General features: G+C 40.8%; 2 protein-coding genes and 1 long non-coding RNA gene across 5 annotated transcripts in view; 2 read left to right on the forward strand and 1 right to left on the reverse strand.

Annotated features, from left to right (window-relative positions):
* Positions 1–11721: 11721 nt before the first annotated feature.
* Positions 11722–16218, reverse strand: gdap1 (ganglioside induced differentiation associated protein 1). Of its 2 annotated transcripts, XM_078280745.1 has the most exons (6): positions 16060–16218; positions 14930–15119; positions 14218–14391; positions 13660–13754; positions 12565–12679; positions 11722–12373 (listed from the first exon to the last, which is right to left on the reverse strand). In XM_078280745.1, the coding sequence occupies exons 1-6, from the start codon at positions 16216–16218 to the stop codon at positions 12021–12023; spliced, it is 1086 nt and encodes a 361-aa protein (XP_078136871.1). In that variant the 3' UTR covers positions 11722–12020. The 2 variants fall into 2 exon arrangements, with proteins under 2 accessions (XP_078136871.1, XP_078136872.1); XM_078280746.1 differs by lacking the exons at positions 14218–14391; positions 16060–16218 and having other exon boundaries at positions 14930–15047.
* Positions 12113–13742, forward strand: LOC144537216 (uncharacterized). Its single transcript, XR_013503831.1, has 3 exons — positions 12113–12397; positions 12593–12646; positions 13334–13742. It is a non-coding gene; the product is annotated as an uncharacterized LOC144537216 (long non-coding RNA).
* A 1251-nt stretch (positions 16219–17469) lies between the features above and the next one.
* jph1a (junctophilin 1a) overlaps positions 17470–26564 on the forward strand; it is a 29486-nt gene continuing 20391 nt past the window's right edge. For both annotated transcript variants that reach the window (XM_078280856.1, XM_078280858.1), the window contains exons 1-3: positions 17470–17563; positions 17684–18183; positions 20812–21580. In XM_078280856.1, the coding sequence (XP_078136982.1) occupies positions 17805–18183; positions 20812–21580 (1148 nt within the window). In that variant the 5' untranslated portion in view covers positions 17470–17563; positions 17684–17804. The remainder of the gene's footprint in view (positions 17564–17683; positions 18184–20811; positions 21581–26564) is intronic.

The raw sequence follows: 26564 nt of genomic DNA on the forward strand, positions 1-26564 counted from the left end.
CCCTGGCATTCGTCATGGTGCCACTGAGTTTAAAAGCGCGAAAGGCAGAGGTATGTCCCTCTTTGGCTAATGTATTTTAAAGATGGAGGCGCAACATGGCGGCCGTCATTCGAGCAAGTCACTCGTATGTATTCTGAATGATTCTGAATGGCAGATTCTACGCGTACGAGAATACTTTGATTAGTTGGTGGAAGTAATTACACATGAATGAGCACATATTTGTGAAAGAACAAAGGGGTTTTTGCTAAGAATCAACTCAAACATTACACAATGGAGCTTTGAAGGGCAATATAAATTGCTTCCCTTCCATTCACTTTAACAGCTGTGTGCTGATTATTAAATACAGAAATACCAGTGCATTACATTTTCTAAATATCATCTCTGAGTGAGTTTCACCAGTTTCCAACAGTGTTTAGGTCCAGCTGATCTTGCCAAAATGTGCACGGAAAAATACAACAGTGTATGGAGGCATGACTTAGATGGCAGTGGTGTATCATTTTCTGAGAGGTCTGACTCACTGGACTAAAACGCTGCATTTGCAGTTTGTTGGTTTGAGTGCAAAGCCACATCAGTGCAAATGTTTGTTAGTACAGTACTGCCATCCAGAAATGGAGCCCTCGCACCAAACCTCCAAAAGCATAAAGCCCCCAACGTGGCCCACCACTTCTCACCTCAAATGCCATGGTAATAAAACAGAGAAAAAACATGGCTAATTTGTTTCACTGACTGGTGGTCCAAGACATTTAACTGTCTTTTAACTTTTGAACCAGCTTTTTGTTCATATGAGGCCTAAGCTAAACAGCCAGATTCAACTGGAAACACTGCAGCTTCATTTCTTTCCAGGGCTGCAGTGAAACCCATCCTATCTTGTAATTATTATGTATAAAAATATATTACTGTATTCTTTCACTACACCCCTTGCACAGCCTTCCCACCATCAAGTCCATTTCTCCATACAGCTTGAAGTATCCCATGATTCCTTCTGGCAGATACGAGTGGAAAGGAGACAAAGCTCCGCTCACCATCTTTGGAGAAGAGTTTTAAAAAGTGGAAGATCTATAAAGAGTTTAATGTTGAGTGTTCAGAATGGCAACAATATATGACAAATGGGACAATTAAAAGTACTTTGTGGGACTATTGTCCTGCTGGCTCTGCTGGATTTGTCCATTCGGTACTGTACCACTGTATCACATTTAAGTTGACCAGTTAAATCGTTGTCACAGCATATATACGTTGTCATTGACAACTGCAATGACACACCTGCTGTGAGCCTGTGACATCCCTAACTGTGTTAAGGCCAAAGTGTAACATGCTTACAAGTTTTAACCAACGGAGGGCAGTGCAGTTGCTACTTGCTGGAACCTGTGTGGAGCCCCATCTGTGGTCTCAACATCACATCACCTCCTCTGGCCTGTGGTGTCATTTGGTACAACCCAGTAGCTTGGTTGTAGATAATAAGCTTGCTGTGTGGAGTTCCCTGACTTGCCAAAGTTCAAAAATGTCAGCTAGCAGCCTTTGGGATCCGGGGATGTCCAAAATGAGAGGCAAGCGTGATGTTTGTCAGCACGCCATCTTTTCATTATGAATGAGAACTTGATGATGTTAACACGACAGCTTAAAGATGCATTTGAGGCCACAGCGGTGATTTTAACCTAAGTTGTGATCTATTAGCAGCCATAAATAAATAATAATACCCCAGTAAGAGCGTTCGCCCCATGTTGGCTGAGTCCTGCAGCGGCGCGGGTTCGAATCCGACCTGCTACCCTTTGCTGCGTGTCATCCCCCATCTCTCTCCCCCTTTCATGTCTATCCACTGTCTCTACACAATAAAGGGAAAAGCCCCCAAAAATATAATCTTTAAAAAAAAGAAAAAGCACCTTACAAGAAAAGGTTCACTGCAAACTCAACACTATAACTTCCCTTGCCCCCCCCAGGGTCATAGCTAACACTATCTCCCTGGCTGTAGTCTCAAGATTGAGAACTCCAAGCAGTGGAAAAAAAAGTTTCTCTGCACTTGGCTGGTGTTAATGGGTTCAGGCTACTCAGAGAAAACAGACCCCTCCAACCTTCCATGGATGCAGACATGTCAATAAAACCGTGCCATTTAATGCCTCTCTTTGTAACTGTGAAATACTGCTGAGATACGCAGCCAAACGAGAAACTTTAAAAAGCCTTTTTATTTTCAGTTGAGGCAGCATTTCTGTCTTTTTTTTGTTGTTTTTTTTGTTTGTTTTTTACAAGACAACAGAATTGAAACTGGCATGTAAACAAACACCGACGCACTGTGTATGGATCTCTTTGTTTCTAGTCGAACAAATATTACCATGCGATTTTCTTCATCTCTTTCCCACAGATGCATTCACTTTGAAAGCCCAGTGTTGTAAACTGTTCCAGAGATGGTAAGCATAGCACTGACCTTTGGCACCACACAAACCCATTGACAGAGTGATTGTGCTTATGCCATTTCTTCCATTTACCTCCATTTTGCCACCATACTCAACATGTAGAGGTCATTATGCTCCGAGAGATGCCATTATGATTTCGTTATTTCGGTTGATTTATGTTTTATTTGTTCTTGGACTCACACAGAAACTTGTTTTATCCATTTGTTCTTTCCACCACACTGTCATTTTGGGGAGAAGGATCCAGAAGAGAAAGTGTTCTCAATTAGACAGCAGTAAAGAGAAAGGCAGGTTTTGTCTATTTATTTTTTTTCATTTCCTTTGCAAACTGTGTTTTCTCCTCCAAGACGCTGTACTGCACACCTCCTGTTCTCCAGTCATGAGCTACACCTCTCAGGCATCTATAAGGCAGACAGACCTTTTAATCATTATGGGACTATTTCTATGGCTCTGAGCCAAGGCCACCAAACATAATCAATGTTAATGATATACACCAAAATATGAGCTCCATTCGGTTGCTTTTGAGTGCTGTGAGGCTCGGTGGATTGTTCATTTTGAAACAAGTGTTTCTCATTATGTCGAGTATTGTGCTTGGCAAGGAGGCTGCAGAAACCCTGCCAATGCAAAATCTGCTTTCCAATGCCTGGTTAGAATACCATATATAGTTTCACCTGTTATCCTGCTCATTTCTCAGAGATAATCCACTCTGTCAGCATGTTCTCATGCCTTTGTTACGTTTTTTAGAAGTGTGTTGCTAAAAAGTGTTTAATGCAGGTATAGTTATGATCTAATTTTAATGCTGATCTAAAGTGTTCTTGTTTTTGTTTTTTTAAGTTCGGATTTAGAGTATATTCCTCTGAGTTTCTTGGCTCATCCCTAGTGAACTCTACAATGTGTTGGTAGTACAGTAGGTACTATTTGACCTTTGCACTTTGGATAAAGCTGAACCATGCATGGAACATCAGGTAGAAATGCTGAGCATGTCGCTGGGTTAGCTCAGTTGCTAGAGCGGGCGCACATATGTAGAGGTTTAATCCTCGACGCAGCGGCCGCGGGCTCGACTCCGACCTGCGGCCCTTTGCTGCATCTCATTCCCTCTCTCTCTCCCCTTTCATGTCTTCATCTATCCTGTGAAAATAAAGGCCTAATGCCCAAAAAATAAGAAAAGAAATGCTGAGCAGGCTCTAACTGACAATAATGATCTCAATTACCGTAGCATCAAAATTAGTCTAATCAAGTGTTATGATTCATGTTTATTTATTTAATGCTAACCATTTTGATTTATATCACGCTGTGAGCCTGAAGTTGGCCTTGAAATGTATTCAGTGTCAAGATATTGAATGCTTTGCTCCCAATGAAGCTTCTATTCTGGCAGCCATCTTGAAAATAGCATGTTGGTTTGTAACAGAGACATGGAATTTGTGACACACTGATGAGAGCATTCCAGCTTTGACCCATCTCTGTAAATTGAATGTCTCTTTGAAGATATGTGCACATTTAAAGAACTATACCACCAGTTCAAAGCTTGCACACTGAAAAATGACCCCAATAACACACACACACACACACACACACACACACACACACACACACACACACACACAATGCACTATATCCTCAAAGTGGATTTGTTTTCAAATCTTCACATTGTCACAGAAAAATTCCCCTACTAACAATAGTCAGATTGTATTGTTTTGTTGGCCAGGCCATAAAGGACCAGCTGTTTGGTTGACCACTGACATGACTCAGCTGATTTTGATAAATTTCGCTGCTGACATGAGTTTTCTTTGCTGCCTTGATCTTGAATTTCTAAATGTGTGTAATGTTTTCATTGATGTTCTGACGAATGGAGATTGTGTTTAATAGCAAGCAAGCATTATAACCTAAAATTGAATCTGAAAATGAAAAAAGTTATTTTGTGAGTTGTGTCTTGTTGCTGAGGAAGAATGGGACTAAATAAGCAAAAACAATACTGTAGCTTAATGGCAGGTGGATGCAAACATACAGTATCTGGTCTTAGGGCTGCGTTTCATTAGTCTTTCAACATGCCCTCGTTCACTTCCCCTAAGCACTTGCCCTCGGGGGAATCCCCGCCGCTATCTTAATTGTCGTTCCATTTGTCCAAAAAACTGAAGTGAACTTGGTGAGATCGACCCTCGGAGGACTGAGGGAGCGAGTGAACAACGATGGTCACTCCAGAGGTGGATATCACCCACAATGCATTGCAGTTATGCATTTGGTGCAAGAAAATACATCCATGGTTAGGTTGCAGTCATGTACAATTGCTAAAACTCCTGTTGCTGACCACCAAAGAAAGAGAATATCAATTGAATAAATACATTTCGACTTTTTTGTTTCCTCATTGATAGCTTGATATGTTACTGACATTATCTGTAAATACATGGAAGAAATTCATTTTTTGCAAAATATAGCCTAAGCAATAATATTATTGATCATGCAGCTGATTACCAAGCCTCATTGAAATGAGTCTGCAGGTATTTAAAAAAGCAGTATATAAATACTTTTTATAAATAATATTTGTGTAGCGCCTTTAATACAAGAAATACTTTACAATAAGGAAATTGCATGACATAAGCAGACATAAAATAAACACAAAAACGAGGATAGAATGCGATAATTAATAGAAAATAAGATTGAAAATAAAAATGCACTTGAAGCAGTAGCGCTAAGCCTCCAACTGGCGGTCGATCCGTATAGTTTGGGCTGAAAGTGAACAAGGACAGGTGCGTTCCATTTCAATCCTCTGTGAGACGTATGCTATTACGTCATACCAAAGGCTGAGGGGAAGTGAAGGAGGGCATGTTAAAACACTAATGAAATGCAGCCTAGATGTAAGGGGTTAATGCCCGACAAGATGTCTATTATCAGGAATTAATGGACGACGACAAGCCCAGTTGAGGTTCCCTCCGCCGAAGTCCATTTACCTAATAAGGTACACCTCTAAGGGCATTATCCTGCTTATACCATGACCACTTGCCAATTAATATTTAAGACATTAATTTATATTTTACAATCAAAATTCAAAGTTTTTTCAAATAATAACTGTTTCACTGGTAACACCTGAGGGTTTGACTAATACCCGAAACAAAATTTCCATCCCATAAGGTTTTATGCAGTACAAACGTTGTTCACTGCTCCATCAAATAGGACGGACCTTAGATAGGACTTTCCATGCTTGGCAATGGGAGATATTTATAGTCTGCACAGCTCATAGAACACTTTGGCTCAGACAGCTAGCTAGCTAATGAAGTTTTTCTTTTTGCATCGCTTCTTTTTTTGGGGTTTGTGTGCTTTTCTTTTTGCATCGTTTTTTTATTTGCAGCGCGTTTATGTATTAGGTTGTGTTGTGGTATTTGCAGCGCGTTTGCTGAATGCTGCGCATGTGTTGTCAAATTAATGAAGTTGTTTTCTTAATTTGCTTGTGTTTTGTCTATTTGCGTGTGTTTTCTTAAGTTGCAGGGCGTTTGCCCCTGTCGGCCACTGTAAGAACCTCATTAATAGGTGTCCTATATCACTTTTTAATGGACACCCTGCAGCCAATCAGAATCAAATATTCACCCAGACAATGGTACAAGGTCTTATATTATCAATTAACTTTTTGTTAGTTTACTGTCGATCATGGCTTTCCCTTGTTTTAGCAGATGACAGTTGGTATGCAACGCTTCTGATTCTCTAGAAGTTGGGCCTTATTGCCTCCAGGGGCCATGGGAGAGGAAGTGTTTTCAAAGCATGAGGTGAGTTCGGTATTTACATTAGGATAGCCGTTTATATGGCCTCTGCTGCGTCCAGCCCCCCTCTCAAGGTTTTTTGGCTGTGACAGTCACTGCAGGTGGACGTTCACTGACCTCTGGGCAAGTCAAACGATCCATTAAGGCAACAGTGACATTAATCGGTGTCAAGTTGACGAATGGATGCAAGAATGCACACATTCAGAGCACAATAACCTCTTTAGTTGTAGTCTCTCTCTCTCTCTCTCTCTCTCTCTCTCTCTCTCTCTCTCTCTCTCTCTCTCTCTCAAAATGCAGGTACATTAATCACAAGTGACTCGGTTGTCCTGGAATTGAACAGTATATCCTTAATGACACCACCTGTCAAATCTGTATAATGTCCATGCAGACACAGAAGAGCTTAAAAAGTTGGGGAAATAATTCCTCTCATCACCTCAGATTCCCGCTGAGATTACTGTGGTTAAATTGCATGGTAATGGCATGCCTATCATACACAGAGAATTCATTAACACAATAAAAAAGCGGCTGGTGTGTTTGACTTGGCAAATTGAACAGAGATTTATAATGCAGCAGGTTCGCTCCAAACGGAATTGGGTATCATCTCTCCTACGCGGTAGTGTTTATGTAGGCCGACTTTAAATATTTGAGGAGCACATGTGGGGATGAATGGTGGCACAGGATTTCATCATAAAGCTGTGAAGGGCAAGCCGGCAGGGGGTCATTTTAACAGTAGTGTCAACATCATGAGATCCCACCTCTGTCGACTCAGCAAACAGTATATCGCAGACGCTTTGAAAGGCGGTGACGGCCGCTTTCTGGAAAGGCCCGGTGGTTTTCTCAGAACACCTTTGATGGTGCCAACAGGCTTTGGACATCTTCCCTCATTGAGTCTAAGTAGTGTTGCCAAAATAACCATGAGAGGAAAAATAACCGTGAGATATAAGAGCGTAGAATTGAGGACTGATGCAACAAAAATGCTCACTGGACAATGGTGACAAAACTGCTGTTGACACTGTACAAAGAGCTAAACAGCTGCTGCTCCATTCACTGAGGTAGTTCATTTTGCCATGTCGTTCCTGTGTCTACAGCGACATTACGCAATGTCACTGTAGACACAGGAACAAATGAAGCTATTCTTCAACATCTTTTCCATTTGCCTTGACCTGTCAGAGGGCAAGAAGAATTGTATTGGTTTTGCAGATGTGATGGAGACTAGTAGATGATGCATCCCTAAAACATTGCTCCTCTTTCCTGATTGCTTTCTCATTCTTTTTGGTTTATATCACATTATTTCCCTTCTGCCCCAAAAGTATCCCATCTTTCCTTAAATTTACCACTACCCATGCAGCTCACTGCTCCTGACTGCAACAAGTGTCTGTGGAAGTTTCCATGCTCCCACTCACTCAGTCGCTGGAGCAAGAGCCACATGAAGTGGGCTTAGCTGTCAGCTACTGCTGTGTGGGTTTCTGTTTACCCAGCCTGCCTGTCTGTGGACATCCAACACGGCTCACTCATCATCATCCCACCGTCCACCTGCCTCGCTCACTTAAAACAAAGAGTGTCTATCCAGCAAGATATCCCTCCTTATAAAGAGTGATTATTATTGATAATTATTACTTGTCCAAATCATTTCCACTTCAGTTTCGTCCTCGACTCCCCCCCTTTCATTTGCATCACCAGCATATTTCCATCCATCACTCTCAGCCACCCATACCACGCTCTACCACAAGCCTCCATCCTTCACTCTTTCCACTTTCTGTTTGTCTGTCTGTGGGCTCATGCACGTCTGCTGGGGGTTTCCATGCTACTCTCGCTTTCCTAAAACACCTGCACTATCCCACCCATCCCCTCTGACATAGACACTCCCTACTGGGAAAAGCAAAAGAGAAGAACTGTTTTTGGATAAAGGCAGTTAAAGGGAGAATGAAATAAAGGGAGTGTGTGATGCCTTGAGATTCAGTTGATTTTGTTTATTTGAATGGCAGCAAAGAGAGTGCATACAACTTTCAGTTAGTGGTCTGACCTGACGCCAGTCCCCATCTCTAATGTACACCAGGGGGGTTTAAAGACGCTCTAAATGGGAATACAAATAATCCACCAGTTGGGCTGGATTACAGTACAACAGAAGCTTTGGTGCAGAGATGAGTCAATTCTAATGCCACATCATCAAAGATGTCAGCCACAGTTTGGTTTCTCATCATTCACGCAGTAGCATATATTGGCTGCACCTTGGCCACTGTTTGTGCAGATGGACAACTTTGTGGGGGTTCTGTTGAAGCTTCTGTGCATGTACCTGGAAGCTGCCAAACTCCACGCGAGAACCCCAGCCCATTATTCAAATAATGCAGCCCCCAATCATAATAAGGTGGTGTTAAGACGATTAAAGGCATCAGTGTGCTTCAAACAAAGTGCTTGCTGGAAATGAGGGGGCTGTGATCGATCATTTTTGTAACTTTCAGACAACTTAGTGACAATCCGACAACACTCCCACTTCACACAGCGATTGGTGTGCAGAGGAGTTAAGCTTCAGAGTTGAGAAATCTAAAGCTCTCTTGTTTCATTCTTCCAGCGCAAAACTATGGAGGAGAACTTTGAGGAGAAACTGTCTTAAAGTGTGCGGTCATCTCCATTTTTACATTTCCTCCATCTTGCCCATCTCTATGAGAGTGTGGCTGTTGAGAACAGGTGTAAACACTTTGTATAGCTACATCATTTGAAGCATACTGAACCCTTAAACCTCCCTAATCAAGTCTCAGGTTTTTTCATTTTAAAAACCCCAGAAGACACTTTATTATTTCTTAACTTGAAAACTGTCAACTTCTCACTAGGCCCAATCATAGTTAATAACATTTTACAGTTAACCAATACAGCTTGAAAAGCTTAAAATGTGAAGGCTTTCCTGTGGTTGCCTTAATTTTCTTGCAGTAGTTCTAGCTACATTTTCAGTCTCACCACCTGCAGGGAAAGCAAAGCTATTAAAATCAAAGTCATTTTAGTAATCTGGCTCCAAAAATACTGCACAGAGGTGTTTTCCAAGTCCCTAAATTATCTTCATTCTGCACATTGCCATTTGGGGACATCACAGTATACCTTCTTTTGGCAGGTGCATTAATATGATTGATAGTTTAGGTGCAATGAGGAAAGTGACATGTTTCTCCACTGTGTCTGTGGGTCTGTGATCCACAAATTAATAAAAGCCAAGGAAGTGAGAATTTATTATAAATATTGGAAACATGTCCTTAAAACGTCTGTTAATTTATCAAGTTACCTGTCAGCAGCTCCTATAACCACTTGACCCACTATTTAGAGCAATTCAAATATGTTGTTGTATGTGTCTGGCTAAGGTGTTTAGGACTGTTAAATGATACAGTATTATTATATGACATTGACTCTGGAACAAAGGAAAAAAATCACCATTGTTTTGCTGCATGAGAGAGGAGAACTCACTGACCAATTATTGTGAACCACCTGTTGGATTTTAAACAACAGAATAGCAAGATGTCAGAACTAATAAATATTACGTAACCATGTCCAGCTCCAACAAGAGGTTTATATTGTCAGCTGGATGAATCTGCTTTGGCTGCAACTACAGTTCTAATATATAGCAGTTCACACAAAAATATATATAAAAAAAGTTCTCCAAGTGACGGTGCGGCTGAAATGACATTCATATCACCCTACATGTTGTAAAGAGTAGTAGGTTTAAAAAAAACATACTAGTACTTTTAAACACAGAGGCTTAGGGTGTACGCCCCTCTCCCTGTGAGTTATGGGATGAATGGTATTCTGCCTGTAATTCAGAGGTGAGTGTTGTTTGAGCAAATACTGCCCCCTAGTGGCCACATGTGTACTTCTTTATATTCATCAGAAAAATGCATTTTCCGAGCTTTCATTTAATGGCAGTAGCAGAATTAGGTTTAATTTCCTATTTAAAATGATACATTGTGTAATGTCAATGATAACTATTAATCTCGATAATTGCTTAACACACAGCTATTGTGTCTTGCAATAAACCTAATATGTCTTTTAGTAGGTTGGCCACATATTAACGTATTGTTTCACTAAATGTTGTCTTTTGAATTTCTTTTAGAATGTCTGTGAATTTACACCACAGATCAAGTCTTCAGTGAATGATCTGTAGATATATGTAAGCTGGTACTTTTTCCAAAGGCATGGATAAGTCTAATTTAGGCACAAAAACACAATGACATTTCTATTGCATTTTAGAGACAAATTTAGTGACCTTTGTCTCTGAAATGCAATAGAAATCTTTTAGAATTTTTTACTTTATGACTTTGAATCTTATCCTTTAAAATGACACCTATGTGACATAATCCTGTAGCAAAAAATGATGTCATTTTGGTTGCCATTTGCAGGGGTATGCTTTTCCAAAACTGTTGCTTTGACAGCTTGACTCACATGTGGCTTCAACACATATGAGGCATTTCTTTGACAGCTACACTAGCCAGCCCACTGGACACTGAAAACAAAGGCCACACTTTGTTGAAAGGTCTAGCATGTGTCTGTGTTGTGTGAGGCTGAGCTCGAATGAGAAGGAGTTTAAGTCAAAGCTGAGCGTATGTTCAATGTCAGTGTTGGCTTGGTGGTTCTGACTGGCCAAACAAATTACAGAAGATGTTGATTTACATCCAGACCCTGGGGAAGGTGATGAATAGTCTTTAGAGGTTTCCGTGTGAAATCCTAAGCATTTACAACTTTTATGATATATGATGTTAAATTATGCCGAGTTGTGAATTTGTAATGCCATTCTCAATTACATTTGATTGACAGGAAACCCAGCAGATTGTTTGGAAGCAGTTTAATTTCACACAGATGTTGAATATAACTGTCTAAAGAAGATATAAATGAGATTTGAAAAGCATCCATTCCGCTATTGTTACATAAAGAATATTTCAAACCATTATCCAGCAATCATACGGTTAAACATGAGTGCATGTGTGATAACAGGAAGTTCCTACAGAGCCTTTGTTAACTGTAGACGCATGTTTCGATGGGCTGATCAGTTTGTTAAATGTTGGCAGACTTGGTCACAGAAAGCAGCAGTGGACTTTTAGTGCAGTATTTTAAATTTCTAACATGCAAATATGGACGACAATAAAATAATAAACGACAAAGCACACATTAGGCTCTTAATAGTAATTTAGGTTCACATGAAGATGTCTGACCATGCATTTACTATAAATCAGCTATGCCTTATGCTAGTACTGACACATTACAGTACAGTATGATAATCCACTTGTACGGTATATTTGTGTCAAAAGACCAAGTTTTTGGACATGTATTTTCATTTTTTTAAGAGGAATGTTACATTCATGTGCTATATTTTTAATTAATTAATAATTTTTTTTAATATATGTTTTATATATTTTATTACTAATATATTTGCTCTCTTTCATTCTTTTTTCTTCAACTGTTGCACAACAATTTCCCTTGGGATAAATCGAGTTCTATCTCATCTTTTTTTTATTATATGGACCGTAAAACCGTCAGGCAACTTTCATTTTTTTCATCTTTTGACATCTAATACCTGCCATTCATACTTGCTTCCATAGCATAGCTTGTGAATACAATGCTGTTTGGAAGCTGACTCTTAATATGTAAAGCTACAAAGCCACACAAGGTATGTGATTTATAAGAAATGGTAAAAACATGTAAAACCAGCAGCACAGAAAACAAGACAATTAAGGTTTGTTTGAATAACATAGTATTAATGTCTGCCAAATGATCAAATCCCTCTATGTACTTTAACTTTACACATTTTAAATTATGATGTAGGCGACACATGTCATATTTTTCTGCGTTTATCTACCTCCCAGTCCCTAAGCAACTCAAACATTTGTTGACTCCCTTAGATGACGACAGTCAGCCTCCTCTTCATGTAAAGAAAAGCAAAGTATGTAGCTCCTCCTAGAATGCCTATCAATAGAGTGGTGCCAAGAATAACCGGTGCATTCTTCTTGGCCACGCGAAACGCCACAGGAAGGACAGCGGAGATCAGGATGTTGTTGACATGGCCCAGCACTCTCCTAAAGGCCGGGCGCTCCACCACACGCTCATAGTATGTCTCCAGGTTCACACGGTTACCGTTGCCCCAGAAGCGGCGAGAGAGGCCGAGGAACTTGAGGCGGTGTAAGGTGACTGCCAGAGAGACGTCGGCCATGCTGAAGAACTCCCCACACAGCCAGGACTGACTGCCTTCTTCTACGAGTGAAGAGAAGACAAGGAGTAAGTAAAAGCAACTGATAACATGACATCCAAAATGCTACTTCCGCGTTTCAAATGCCACCACTGGCATGTATGTTAATATTATTACAGTCATAAAAATGTGATTGTGTCTTTTATTGTGTGTTTGTGAAGTGGTTACTAAGTAACAAGCTTGTGTGGCTGTGTACCTGGTGTTTCTTCCACCCTCCTCTGTAGCTCTGTCTCGACCTGGTCCATCACACTCTCCAGTTCATCCAGAAGCTTCTTCAGGTACTTCATGTTGTCATGGTCATACAACTTGGACTGCAGAACCATTTTAATATAGAAAGGCATTAGTGCACATTTACTTCCGTTACATTGTAGATAGAAAACAATGCAAAATAAGGGTTTAAAATGTTCAGGCTGGCTGCCAAACTGCCCAACACATAGAAAGGTTATCGTGCTTTTATTTTATGCCTTTTTAGGCCAATCATTTTGCCAATCATTGCCCTAAAACCTACATAATTCCCAAAAAATGCATATACTGCACTCAGCTGCATCTACAAACAAAATGTGTTCTTTCAGCTGTAGTTTGTTCAAGAAAATAAACTTTATTTTGGTTATTTAAATGTGTTGGTTGGTCTATCAACTATTAATAGTATTGAAAGCAATATAATACATGAATTTACAATTAATAGCCTACATTTAAATGCGTGATTTAAGGGTAGCTTAGCAACACCATTAGAGTCAAAAACTGAGTTGGCAGTTACAGCTACTTTGTGACATCATGACTAGATTTAGCTACTGTCTCATTTAGTTTTTAGGAATAACAACTGAATTGTCAAGATGTTGACTATCAAAATGGATAATTTTCTATTACACATAACCGCTTATCTGAAGGAAAATAAGTAAGTAATTTAGTATTTTCGCTTTTGCTAAGGCTAGCAGAGGCTAATGCATGTCAAATTTTCTTCCTAGGATGGCGAAGGCATGATGAAGGCATGACCTGCCCTACTCTCCCTCTGATTGGCTAGCACTGGGGAAAAAAATACTCGTCTTCTGTATCTGACTGGCTGGCTAGTTTATGCTCTTGCGTTAGCTATCTGTTAGCTGATTCCATCCTCATTTGATTTAGACCTATTTTATACAGTCTGTATAATATAGTTACTGTATATGGTTGCTGCGTTTTGGCTCTGTAGGGCAGAATGGTTCTTGGAGGGTACAAGTGTCAAGGTCCAGTCAGTATAAATCACAAAAAACAGCAGTTTTGCTTACTTGGCACTCTACTAACTTCAATAACTTACTTTCAAGCGCCTCTGTTTTGCTATATAGGCATCTTTAAGCTCTGGGTTCTGCTCTGCCAGTTTCTTTAGCTCAGACTGTGTGTTTCCGATCTGTGCTGTCACACAAAAACACAGCATCATGTTAGAGACAATGAATTATACTGCGATTTCCATTAGTACAAAACTTTTGATGTGGAAATATTTCTTATTAAAAAGTCTACTATGATAATATCAGATTGTTTCACTGTGTCTCTGTGCTATATCCACTTTATCTCTTTATCACTTTATTTCCTGTCATCATGCCACACCTGCCTCTCATAAACCGACAGTTTCACATTACCGGAAATATAAAGCATACAGACAAGAAGGAAGAAGGAAGAAGAAAAATGTAACATTTGAGTAGGTTGAGCTGTATGAGTGTATATACTGTATAGCTGTTCTATTGGCAACAACAATGGATCTTATCTAGTCCTTGGTGAATTTGGCAAAGTGGAAGGGAACACTGTTATGTGTTTGTGCACAAATAATGTAGGGACAAAGCTGTATAAAACTACCCAAGTGCATCTCAGTGTGTCTTACTTCGTATACATGTGGCAGCATACGCTGGTATGTGGGAGTCCACTGTGATCTCAGGATGGAGGATGCAGCCATGGGTGTAGGCATCCATCTGTAGTGAGTCCAGCAGCTCTCTGTAGTGCTGCACTCTGTGATAGTATGTACTGCCCTCTTCAGGGATCAGCTTGGGAGTGCTCTCTAGAGACAAACCAACCATGAAAACAAAGGAGCAATGGTATAAGGGCTCACTTTTTTTCCTTAAAACCTTTCTCAGAAGGGAATCAAAGTGGTTTTGTACACCGTAAGCTTGCCTGGAGGAGAATACACAAGGTTAAGAAAAGTAATGCAATTTTGACGTTTAATTATATAACAGTAGGTATTTTTAATTAGCTTAAATAATGCCATGCTTACCAGATTCCCTCTCCTTTAAAGGTGACTAGATGAGACTCTCAGAACAAAGCTATTATGGATCAGTGCAAACCAAAGGAAAATGGAAAATAAAAAATAAAGTTTGGATGAATGATTGAAAAATCAACAAATGCACAATATGAAATGTACGACAAAATAAAACAAAAACAGTATTTCATTTCAAATCAAAGATTCAAAAAAAAAGAAAAGAGGAAAACTATGTAAGAAAACAAGTAGGAAACTCAGTTGAATGGAGCCCACCTTGAACCTATCCAGCCCTTCTATAGTGTATTAAAACAGTTACCACAGAGTCTTTATTCAGTCTCACCATTAAAATTCTGCTCCAGGTATTCCATGATCTGTGTTGGGTCACAGATAATGTTTTCATTGTGGATTAGTACTGGCACCTCACCAGTGGGGTTCAGATGCATGAACCAGGGCTCGTTGTGTTCACTGAGCGGTAAGCTCACATCATACTCCTCACAGTGCAAACCTTTCTCTGCTATGGCCAGACGCACCTGCGAAACAACAAATAGTTCTTATATCTGTGAAACTATAAATAGTTTCATCTGTTTTTGTCTCCTGATCAAAAAACATCTGGCATCATAGTTTACTTATTTCTACACTTTTTTGTTAACTAGAGATCACAGCCAACCAGTTCACAATACAATGACTGCCACCTTAACCTGGACTAGGTTTTTGTGGCAAAGACCCCCCCCCCCCCAAACAGCCAATAGGAAATGTAGTCCCATTTAATCTCATCACAATAAAAAAAAAGGTTAGGCTACATTCCAACTGCATTGTCAGCTTAACAAATTTTCATTTTAACAGATTTTAACAATTCAACAAATGTAACAACAAACACAGCTATCACTGTGACAGCCCAACAGACAGGAATATCAAAAATATATATCAAATAAAGTGCATAAATGTAGTGTTTTACAAGATCTCTTGTTGTTTTAATGTACTTTTTAGAATCACTTTTAAAGACTAAGAATGATGCTGATTAAAGTACTTAGATTTCTAAATGTTTTTCCTAGAAGTTAAATTAAATGAAAAAATATAGTAGGCTACTCATTTAAAAGAAGAATAATTAATATAACCAAACAGTACATGTTCATAATAAGGGGAACATTTTGGATGGATAATATAGATGAAGGATCCTAAATGACACTTTTAATTTCCAGATTTTCATTCAGTTGTGACCAGAAATAAGGCTAAACGGATAATATTTTTTTGCAATAAAGTATTGTACTGCATACTGTATGGTTCTTCTTTGAGGCGAGACAGATTTGATCAACAGAAGTAATGGCAGTGTCCACATGGTAACTAGGATGTCTAAATATCTACTGTCTTCCTGAAAAACATAACACCAGAAAGATTTGACTAGAGATCTATTCAAACCTCTGGCGAGGAGCTGTCCACTGAACTGTGGTGCTGAAACGTAAAGACGCTCACCTTCTGAGAATTGAACGACTGCGTCCAGTGATAAAGCGTTAATTTAGATTCGCTTTGTTTTGCGACTGTATCACATTCCTGATGCACATCTTGTTCTGGGTCCTTCTCTATAAAAGCTGTTTTCTCATCTTGGAAATCAGGGCTGTTTTCGGACGCCATTTTATCTGTTGGTAGGCTATGTTAGGGGACAAGTGAGGGCAGCACACCATATCACAGTCAACAAAATGCACCGCCTACTGGCCCGGAGAGGTATATTAATCCGCTTCTTAATTTTGATAGAATTGCGAACAAACTGTTAACTGTAAATGCAAACTTATTTTGCGGTAGTCTACACACAAGACATTTTTCTTCATCTTCATCTACGTCTTCTCGTTGTCGTCGTTGTTGTTGTTGTTGCAAATAGTTCCAGTAGTAGCAGTAAGCTACAGTAAACTACCGTTTCATATGCCTAGATGCATTATTACCAATCAATACAATGTTTTAAACGTAAGTATGTCTAAACATTCACAATGTAAGAAATAAAGACTACAAGATTTAGACATGACTACGCTTTTCACAACCAACTCAACACTATTCTCCGCTATGCAATACGTGCATTTGGACAGCAGAGGTCGCTGTTATCTATTCATTCAATGTGTAAGCTACTGCTGGTACACAAGCTGTTTTTGGTCAGTCCTGGTGTAGCCCTGGTGCAAAAAGTGGTCATATTAAAGGCCATTGGTGTCACGTAAGGTGATACTTAGGCTATATTTCCTTAATTGTATGTATATTTTAGAGAGGGAATGGCCTACCTGATTCATGGACTAAATTATGTCACTGACTAATGTGGTGACTAAAATGTTTAAGATTTTTCTTATACACCTATGGTGTCATTTTTGAGACTTTGCAATCATGATTAAAAACCCGTTTTGCACCCACTCACTTTTAGCTATCATAGCGGTAATAAGACACTATGAAAAAAAGAGAAAAATAAAGCATATAATCAACCAGTAATGTAGCTATTATACAAATCATCTCTAAAACTTAATAGAGCTGTAATACATAGCTACAGTATATATAATTTCTTAGTATACACACACACATATAGCCTATATTAGCGCCTCACAAAATAGGCCGTATACATATTATTGTGTAACTATGGCGATAAGAGAAACAAAGTATAATCATAAACTCGCTATTGATAATCACAGACAAATACTATAAGTCTGTGGGTATTATGGGAAATTGCAATGTGGGACTTCAGACCTGTGTAAAGTGAGGCGCGTCTTTCAGCGGGGTTTGGCATAGAGGTGCCTCATTCTGGGGGGGGGGGGCGTTAGGGCTAGGCGTTTCACCGATGGGGAGAGAGAGGGGAGAGTGGGAGGTCCCTGTGGCGTGACGTTGCGATTGGCCCAGTGTCTTTCCTCAGCAAGAACTCGACGCCTCTCTCTCTCTCCCTCTGTGATCAGTGGGTGAGAGGGGGGAGACGAGGAACACACAACGGAGAACCCGGCGTGCGCCTCCGGTAAATGACGCCCACCATTCATACATTTACACTTTCCGTTACGCATACCTTTTGTATTGCATGTCAGTGTCTGGAAGTACCAGTCTACTATCCTCAACCTGCTATTTTTTGTTCCTGTAGTCATCATCTTGTTAGCTCATCCTTTCATTACACCACCGGTCCTGGATCCCCCAACCACGGTCCTGGAGACGCCTGAGTCTGCAGCAGCGCACGATCTGCTTTATTTCCAGCCTATATCTGAATGACGGGCGGAAGGTTTGACTTCGACGACGGTGGCACTTACTGCGGGGGGTGGGAGGATGGCAAAGCCCACGGACATGGCATCTGCACCGGACCCAAGGGCCAGGGCGAGTACGCCGGGTCCTGGTCGCACGGCTTTGAGATAGTAGGAGTGTACACCTGGCCCAGCGGGAATACCTACAAGGGCTACTGGTCCCAGGGGAAGCGGCATGGGCTCGGTGTGGAGAATAAAGGGAAGTGGTTGTACCGCGGAGAGTGGAGTCACGGTTTTAAGGGTCGGTACGGTATCCGGCAAAGCCACAACACACCTGCTAGATACGACGGTACCTGGAGCAACGGGCTGCAGGATGGATATGGGATCGAAACCTATGGCGATGGCGGTGAGAAACCCTGTCTTATAAATATGGCCCAATGTTTGTTTAACCTGCGTTTCGTTTAACGGCTGTGACTGCTGATGTTATGTAGCCTGTGTGTGTGTGTGTGTGTGTGTGTGTGTGTGTGTGTGTGTGTGTGTGTGTGTGTGTGTGTGTGTGTGTGTGTGTGTGGGATGATGCTCAGACTCAAACTGAGGGAGGCTAATGGAAATACATCAGCGCATGAATCTCCATCTGATATGATCTGAGTTAAAGCTGATATTGCGCAATGCGCACCGTGGTCAAGCGTATCATCATTTACCCCGCCAAAAAAACTATGATTTATCACCCTTGTAATGTTTACTTGCTGAATACAGTTTAAGATAATGATTCCTCTCTTATTCCAATGCACATCTCATTTGGCAACTACCGGTTGCTCCTCATATGACAGTGGGAGGAGAGTGACTCCTGTTGCCAGCTCAGTGGCACCATTCCCCGGCTTGAAGGAGTTTGGAAATCAGAGCAAATCAGTCTGTTTGGAGCCAATTATAGCCAGACAGTCACCTACTCCTCTTTCGTTTTCAAAGTTAACTGCAATAACACACATCTTAAAGTGTTTCCTCTGAAAATGAACTTAATGTATTAAAAAGTGTTACTTTTAATAGCAGTTAAGCCAGTCTGCAAGTACCAAGACACTGATACGTGTTTAAAAACTACAGTGAAAATGTTTTTACACATTGGATGCATTTTCTCATTTCTATAACATTTCCCACATTGTTGAAAATACACAAATATATCCATGTCATACACAGGACACAATCTTGGACTTTGGCTGAAAGTGATAGGTCAGTCTGAGCCTCTCTTAGAGCTTTGAGCTGACTAATCAGTGGTGTGTTCACAGATTGTCTAGAAACCTGTGTGATCAGGAAAGAAAAATCCTGATAGGCCTACAAACACAAGAGCTTTGTACAGGCGTTACTTTCTGGTTATAAAACATCCAAGTTGTTGGGTGATTTGTGAGCATCATCTCCACTAAAGGAAGCTTTATGGTGCAGAATAAATGCCTCACATATGATGGATACAGAGGGCTGGGCTTGGGAAACCAACTGATCCTAGAGGATCTACAGAACATCTGGCTGTCTGACCCTGCTACATCCTGATAACTTGATCTGCAGGGTCACTCATTTGAACTGCAGCACAGAGCCAGCCTGTTAATCTCACACTGTTTATCCATCTAAATTCCTGCCCGGGCTGGTATATCATTTTCTGTTAGAATCTGACCATTATGGCTTATTTATTTGTATTTGTCAATGAAAATCGAGTGCTAGCTTTACATGCCTTTCTTATTATGATCCAAATTGTAATATGATGCCCTGAAGAAGCTACAGTAGGACAGCACATGCTCATTGGGCTCAGCAGCACCAATCAGGATTAATGAAGTATTCCTCTCATTATGTGACTCATATAAATTCCCTGTCGTCAGAGACAAACGGAAGGTGGTGAATGCGCCTACTGTCAGTGGGGGAGTTATTGGCCGCCTGAAAATAGGCTCCTGGCTGAGTGATTCACATTCATCCCAAATGATCATCAGTATCAGTACCTTAATCAAATCTCTGAGATTGAGTTAGTTATGCTTACAGTCCCAGATCTGAGGGGAAGGAGAGAAAACATTTCATTAGCTGACATACTCTGCACCCCATACAGCAAGGCTCCTCTGCGCTCCCATATACAATGCTGTTTCAAGAATTTAGTGCTGATATAGAGAATATCTGGCCAGCAAAATGCAGAGGAAATATATAAACCTTCTTGTAACTGTGACCCCAAGTACCAAAAATAAATCCAAAATCACTGTAACTGTGAAGTAAATGTTACCCTGGTTTTACTTAAAAGCATTCTCAAAATAGGTTGAGCTTTACAGACAAACATAATCTGCTGTTATCATCAGTGTTGGTGCAAACACTCCCCTTAAGGACTCATCTAGAGGAGCACTTTAAATTGTTTTCTCAAATAGTTTATGGAAATGCTGCACATATTTCCTGAGCTTGTACCGTATTTCAATTGCTTCAGATAAAAGGCAGCCCCTTTTTTGGAAGTGGGCCTGATGAGACAAACGGACTGTACACACACAAGCAAACTCACAGAAGCAGCTTTGCTTGTTAAAATCATTGTGAGACAACTTCTGATTGTGCTTTGTTATACCAGCTGATGCTCTTCTTGGAATTGATGGGTAATTGAGAGAGTTTCTCACAGAGTAAGGCCTAATTTAATTTGCCAAAATAGTAAACATTCTGAGCATGTAAAAAATAAAAAATACTATAGCTTCTATTAAATTCTTCTTTCCTGTACTTACCTGGCAAATACTGTATTTCCAATTAAAGTCTGTAAAATGGAGTAACACTAAATTATGTTCAAAGTGCCATGCCATTTTTGCATTTGTATCTGAAGGAAACACTCGTATGGCTTTTTAAATATTGTGTTGCATTGTTTCATCCTATTCAGCAGTGGTTCCCAACATGGGGGGTCAGAACCCTCCATAAGGGGGTTAGAAGATGAACCTGAGGTTGCCTCAAGATACGTTTGGAAACCACTAGGATCTGATGTATACAGTAGTTGTGACTAATCTGATTCACTGACCCATGTCTGCTGGTTCCTCAGGTACCTATCAGGGCCAGTGGATGGGTGGGATGCGACATGGCTACGGCGTACGTCAGAGTGTTCCCTATGGCATGGCCACCGTTATCCGCTCTCCTCTCCGCACATCTCTGGCCTCACTGCGCTCTGAGCAGAGCAACGGCACAGTGCTCCAGGACCTCTCCTCCCCTGCAGACACTCCGACAGGCAGTCGTGGCGGCTTCGTCCTTAACTTCCACTCAGACAGCGAGGTTGTCACTGGCAAGAAGAAGGGCCTGTTCCGCCGGGGCTCACTCTTTGGCAGCCTCCGGCAGTTGCGCAAGTCAGACTCTCGGACCTCAATCTCCAGCAAGCGCAGCTCTGCACGCAGTGATGCTGCCATGAGCCGCATCAGCTCCAGCGATGCCAACTCTACTATATCCATCGGTGATGGCGAGCTGCCAGATGAGGACCTACCTCTAGAGGACCATGTGGATGCTACCACGACCGAGACCTACATGGGCGAGTGGAAGAACGACAAGCGCAATGGATTTGGTGTTTCAGAGAGATCCAACGGGATGAAGTACGAAGGAGAATGGCTTAACAACAAGCGCCATGGTTACGGGTGCACAGTTTTCCCAGATGGCACCAAAGAAGAAGGGAAGTACAAAAATAACGTGCTGGTGCGTGGAATAAGGAAGCAGTTGATTCCTCTTAAGAACCCCAAAACCAAAGAGAAGGTGGATCGGGCTGTGGAGGCAGCACAGAGGGCTGCAGCCATCGCCAGGAGTAAAGTGGAAATAGCAGCTTCCAGGTACTGTGTTTATGCGTGTGTGTGTGTGTGTGTGTGTGTGTGTGTGTGTGTGTGTGTGTGTGTGTGTGTGTGTGTGTGTGTTTGTGTTCATTCATGCTTCTGTATGTGCATGTGGGTGTGTACTGTGTAAACACAAGAAAGACATTGAAGAATCAAAACAGTGGTCTGTTTGACAAATGTCTCTTGGTCCGATTGAAGGCGCAGTCTTGTGTAAGTGGAGTCCCATGACAACAGCTCCGACCTTTATGCATCATCAACAGTCAAGGCTTTTGTGTAGCTGGTGTGATCATCCCTGGAAAAGGTTTTGTTTCTATTCTCTGCTCATATCTTTCATTCCCAGGGAGAGGGGTCAGGCATCGTGTGTGTGTGTGTGTGTGTGTGTGTGTGTGTGTGTGTGTGTGTGTGTGTGTGTGTGTGTGTGTGTGTGTGTGTGTGTGAGTGTGTGTGTGTGTTTTGGTCTGCAAGTGTGTGAGAGAGAGATTTGTGTGCCTGTGAGTTCATGCGTGTGCGCAGTATAGCCATACCCGTGCCAAGTGCGTCTCGTGTGCCCAATAACGATACCTGCTCCTCCTGCCAAGTATTGCTCTGATATGGCATCTGTTCTTTAACAGGTGGATGAAATGTGACCTTTTCATTTAAAGCCTCCCTCCTACTGGGACACAGTTCAGTGTACGCAGCATCACTTTGACATCCTCTGGTTTCATAGCATCAGGAATCATTAGATTTAAGACTGTGAGGATGTCTACAAGCTGTGAGAAGGTCTCTATGCAATCGCACATGGTTATTTTTCTTGCACATGAATTTGCGAGCATGAAAACACATTAACATCCATTTATAATACACAAAGCATAGACATGTTTATTGTCTCACTCACACACACACACACACACACACACACACACACACACACACACACACACACACTTAACACAAAGATAATGGACATCATACTCACACACATACCAAAACAATCAGTCAATCAAATAATAAGAGAAACATGATGAACCATAATTTAACTTTAATCAATTAATCAGTTTTTATTCTGCTGGGCACACCTTCACAAACTTCAGATATTAGCTTTTTTATATTTTATATAATTAAGAGTTTATAGCCACCGTAGCTGTTCTGTGAGGCTGTACTTAGGTGTTTTGAGCTACCGTCAGCATGCTAATAAATGTTCACAGTGACAATACTAACATGCGGATGTTTAGCAGGTGAAATATTTATCGTGTTCACCATTTTAGTTTAGCACGTAAGCATGTTAACATTTCCTAATTAGCACTAAACACATTTGGTATTTGGTCATAAATCAAAACACTATTGCACTACAATAAGAGTTAAGTCTAAATTATACTGACCGCTTCCACAAACGCAGGAGGGTCAGCTAGGATCGGTATGATATATAAATGTCATCATCAGAGGATGTATGCAACGTCCACGTACCGGCATTTTTTTGTGACCACTAAGACATGTCTGTGCAGCCATTCCGCTACAAGTGGTAGCGTAGCGATCTACTGCGCACGCAGAACACGTCTTCTAAGCGGATAATATAAACAGAGCTACTGCTCCGTGGTGTATACAGATGTCTGTGTGTGTGTGTGTGTGTGTGTGTGTGTGTGTGTGTGTGTGTGTGTGTGTGTGTGTGTCTGTTCTGGAGTATAATCGAACCTTTATGGGATCACAAAAGTCTAGGATTCATCCTCTGGGCACCATGAATATCATATATCAGTATCAAATTGCATGGCTATTATTCTTTAACCTGGTAATAAAAAAAGCCACACAGTCAATATTGTGGACACAATGAATAAGAGTATTTTGACTCAGGGCTGAACCCAGCCATTACAGAAAATGCAGTAATAACAGACTCTATGAATAGCAGGCTTTATTAAAATATCCAGGCATTCTTTCAAAATATAATAATTCCTTTTCGCTGAGTGGGGAGAGTATAGAGAATAAATCCTTTATTCGGCAGATTTCAAGGATATAAGATAAATATTATATAAGGTGGATTTAACATGCTTAATATTAAAACTCCTGCATACTGTTTATTCTGCAGATAAGACCCATGATATTGTGAGTCTGTGTCTCTGTCAGCGAAGGCCAGTGAGTTTGCGATAAACCCACTGGAAAAAGAGAAAAATGGATAATGTGTTGAAGGAAAGAGCCATCTGATCTTCTCTTCGGCTGTGCATTAGAGTAACAATTTACAGAAGAAGGAAACGCATGACCTGGTGTATAGCGCTAAAGCAACAACAGTGAAAGCATTCAAGCTGATACAAAGTGTTTATTGCAGCAAACAAAGTCCCCTGTACTGTACTAAGTGATCAAATTACTGCCTGGTACGTGCCACTCCATCATGTGCTGCTGGAAATCTCAAAACAAGCTCTTCCGTTCTCTTGACTGAAATCTTTTTAAGACTGCATTTGTGTTATAAACTGCTAGCATGGCAGACTGACGGTTGTGTGTAAGCAGGTTATGCAAGTCTCATTATACAGTGCATGGCAAAAGATGCACTCGTATTGATCCAGTTCTATGTGGAGCGTACCCGGTGGATTCACAGGGAGGGGAGGGGAGGGGAAAATGAGAGAGCCAGGGGATAAATGGTGATTGGACAAGATGGGGGGGATTCAGCGACTTTGCTGAGCAAGAGGTTTCTGAGGAGTCTGGAGTGGACAGAAATGAAAAGAGCAGAATAAAAAAAAAAAAAGGACACAGAGGGGGCACACCCACCCCTCCCCTGTGAATTACTGTACAGAAGAGCTATCCCATCAGCCTCTGGGGTGGAGCTGATGACCTCATGCTCATGATCAGCCAATCGATAGAGAGCTAGTGTGATGAGGTGGAGTGGAGTTCTGTGTCTGTGACTCCCATTCACTGTTGTCAGCCTTATCTATGGAAAATGGACTTCTACACACACACAGCTACACACACACAGCGTTCTGTGTGTGTGTGTGTGTGTGTGTGTGTGTGTGTGTGTGTGTGTGTGTGTGTGTGTGTGTGTCAGAGGCCTGTGAACTGAGATAAGTGACTGTGCCATTGAACGGTTTACCGTGTCATGGTGCTTTTCCCACAAAGCCGTTTTGTTACAGATCAGCAGTTTAGGTATCCTGGTGGCTCAGTTGTGTGTCAGTATATACACTGTGTAATCTACTGTAATGGCTTTTTTTACACCTAAACACATGGACCTATGCTATCGCTTAAAAGCAGATGTCTTGAAATTAAGTGTGTGAGTAGTGTTAAAATGACCTTACAAAAGCTACAATATTAGTTTAATAAATATATTAGTTTATATTTCTACAGTGATTCTTTCTGCTTCTTTTTCTCAGGTTAAGTTGATTAAGAACACTGCCTCTACAATGCTATGAATGATTTCAAAAAAGTGCCAAAACAAACTTACTGTAAGCCAGTACGTGCATGGAGGCCAACGGTGTGTATCCATTTGATAGCATTGTTTGTCCTGCAGGCTCTAGTGAAAAGTTAACCAACACCTAATATCCATGTCCTCTGTAGTAGGAAAGATATTTATACAATGCTTATTTTTTAGCATGTGTTTAGCATTTACCATCATCACATTTTACCTCTGCCAGTGAGGCTGGTTTTGGTCCTGTTTTGATTGTCCTTCTGACACGCCCATGAATAGATTCCCATTAATTTCTCATTTGCAAATGGGACAGATAGGACATTGGTTAAGAAGTTTTATAGATTTTGATGGTGACCCGATATAAGTATAACTTTTGCTCACCTGATTGAAGGTTGATAGGTGGGCAGGCAAAAATTGAAGAAGCTTACAAATATTATTGCAGTTACCATTTTATTTAGAACCTTTTCATTTGTATGCAATGGTTAAAGTCCATGTGCCAAATGTTTAGAGAGCTAAACCGCTGTTTTTAGATGGAGTATAACATCCAACTACAGCTAATTATAATTTGCATAACTATAATAGTTACGATGAAAACTAACTGTAATTATAACCATAATTATGAAATGACAGAGGTCATTACATAATTTTGAATCCTTAAAATATGTTTCAGGATCACAAATGAAGGAAGGAGATTTGTTCTTTTCAAACCTTATACTTAATGTTGTAATGTGTGGTTTATTTGTACAGTGTTGCAGCTGAGATTTAAATTTGCTTAATTTATTGAGGAATCAGGCTGAAAGTACAGAATATTTTGAAGGACTGAAGAAATGGTTGTACTGGTTTCCCATTATGCTATTATCCAATACTTTGTTTGCACTCAACATAGGAAGCTAGCAACTGTACATATTAGGATAGTTGTAAAACATTATGTGTACTGCATGTGCTCTCTCTCTCTCTCTCTCTCTCTCTCTCTCTCACTCACACACTCACTCACTCACACACACACACACACACACACACACACACACACACACACACACACACACACACACACTATATATATGCATTCACTTAATCAGAGCTCACTTCTCTCCACACAGGAACATCTCACACACAAGCACAAGACAAACACATACAGTGAGAGTGCATGCGGTGTGTGCTACTTAGCTAGCGTGTCAGCAGTGAGTACTGACTAAATAAGGCAAGGCATCAGTTGGCTTATCAGCACCAGCCAGGAATATATACCCGTCCCACTACTGATATAGCATCCCGCCATCTCACTCACACTATCATCTCTCCTAAATGTCTGTGTGTCTGTGTGTGTGTGCATGCGTGCGTGCTTGCAGCCGCATGTGTGTGTGTCCACATAAATGAGACTAAAACATTTAAAGAGAATAGGAGAAACTGTGTTTGGATGAGAGAGATGAGATATGCTTGCTATCATTTGGCAAGAGAACAGAGAACGTGTGTGCGTTTATATCCAGGGGTGTTTGTTTATCACCTGCTGTGTGATGACCTCAGCCACTCAGCACCTGCCCTTTTTGGAGAGAGTTATAGATCAGCCTGTGTTTCAACATGTAAACAAAATAATCCCAAGCCACAGTATATCATGTAAGATTCCAT

The sequence above is a fragment of the Sander vitreus genome, chromosome 22, assembly GCF_031162955.1.
Source record: "Sander vitreus isolate 19-12246 chromosome 22, sanVit1, whole genome shotgun sequence".
Taxonomy (NCBI): Eukaryota; Metazoa; Chordata; class Actinopteri; order Perciformes; family Percidae; genus Sander; species Sander vitreus.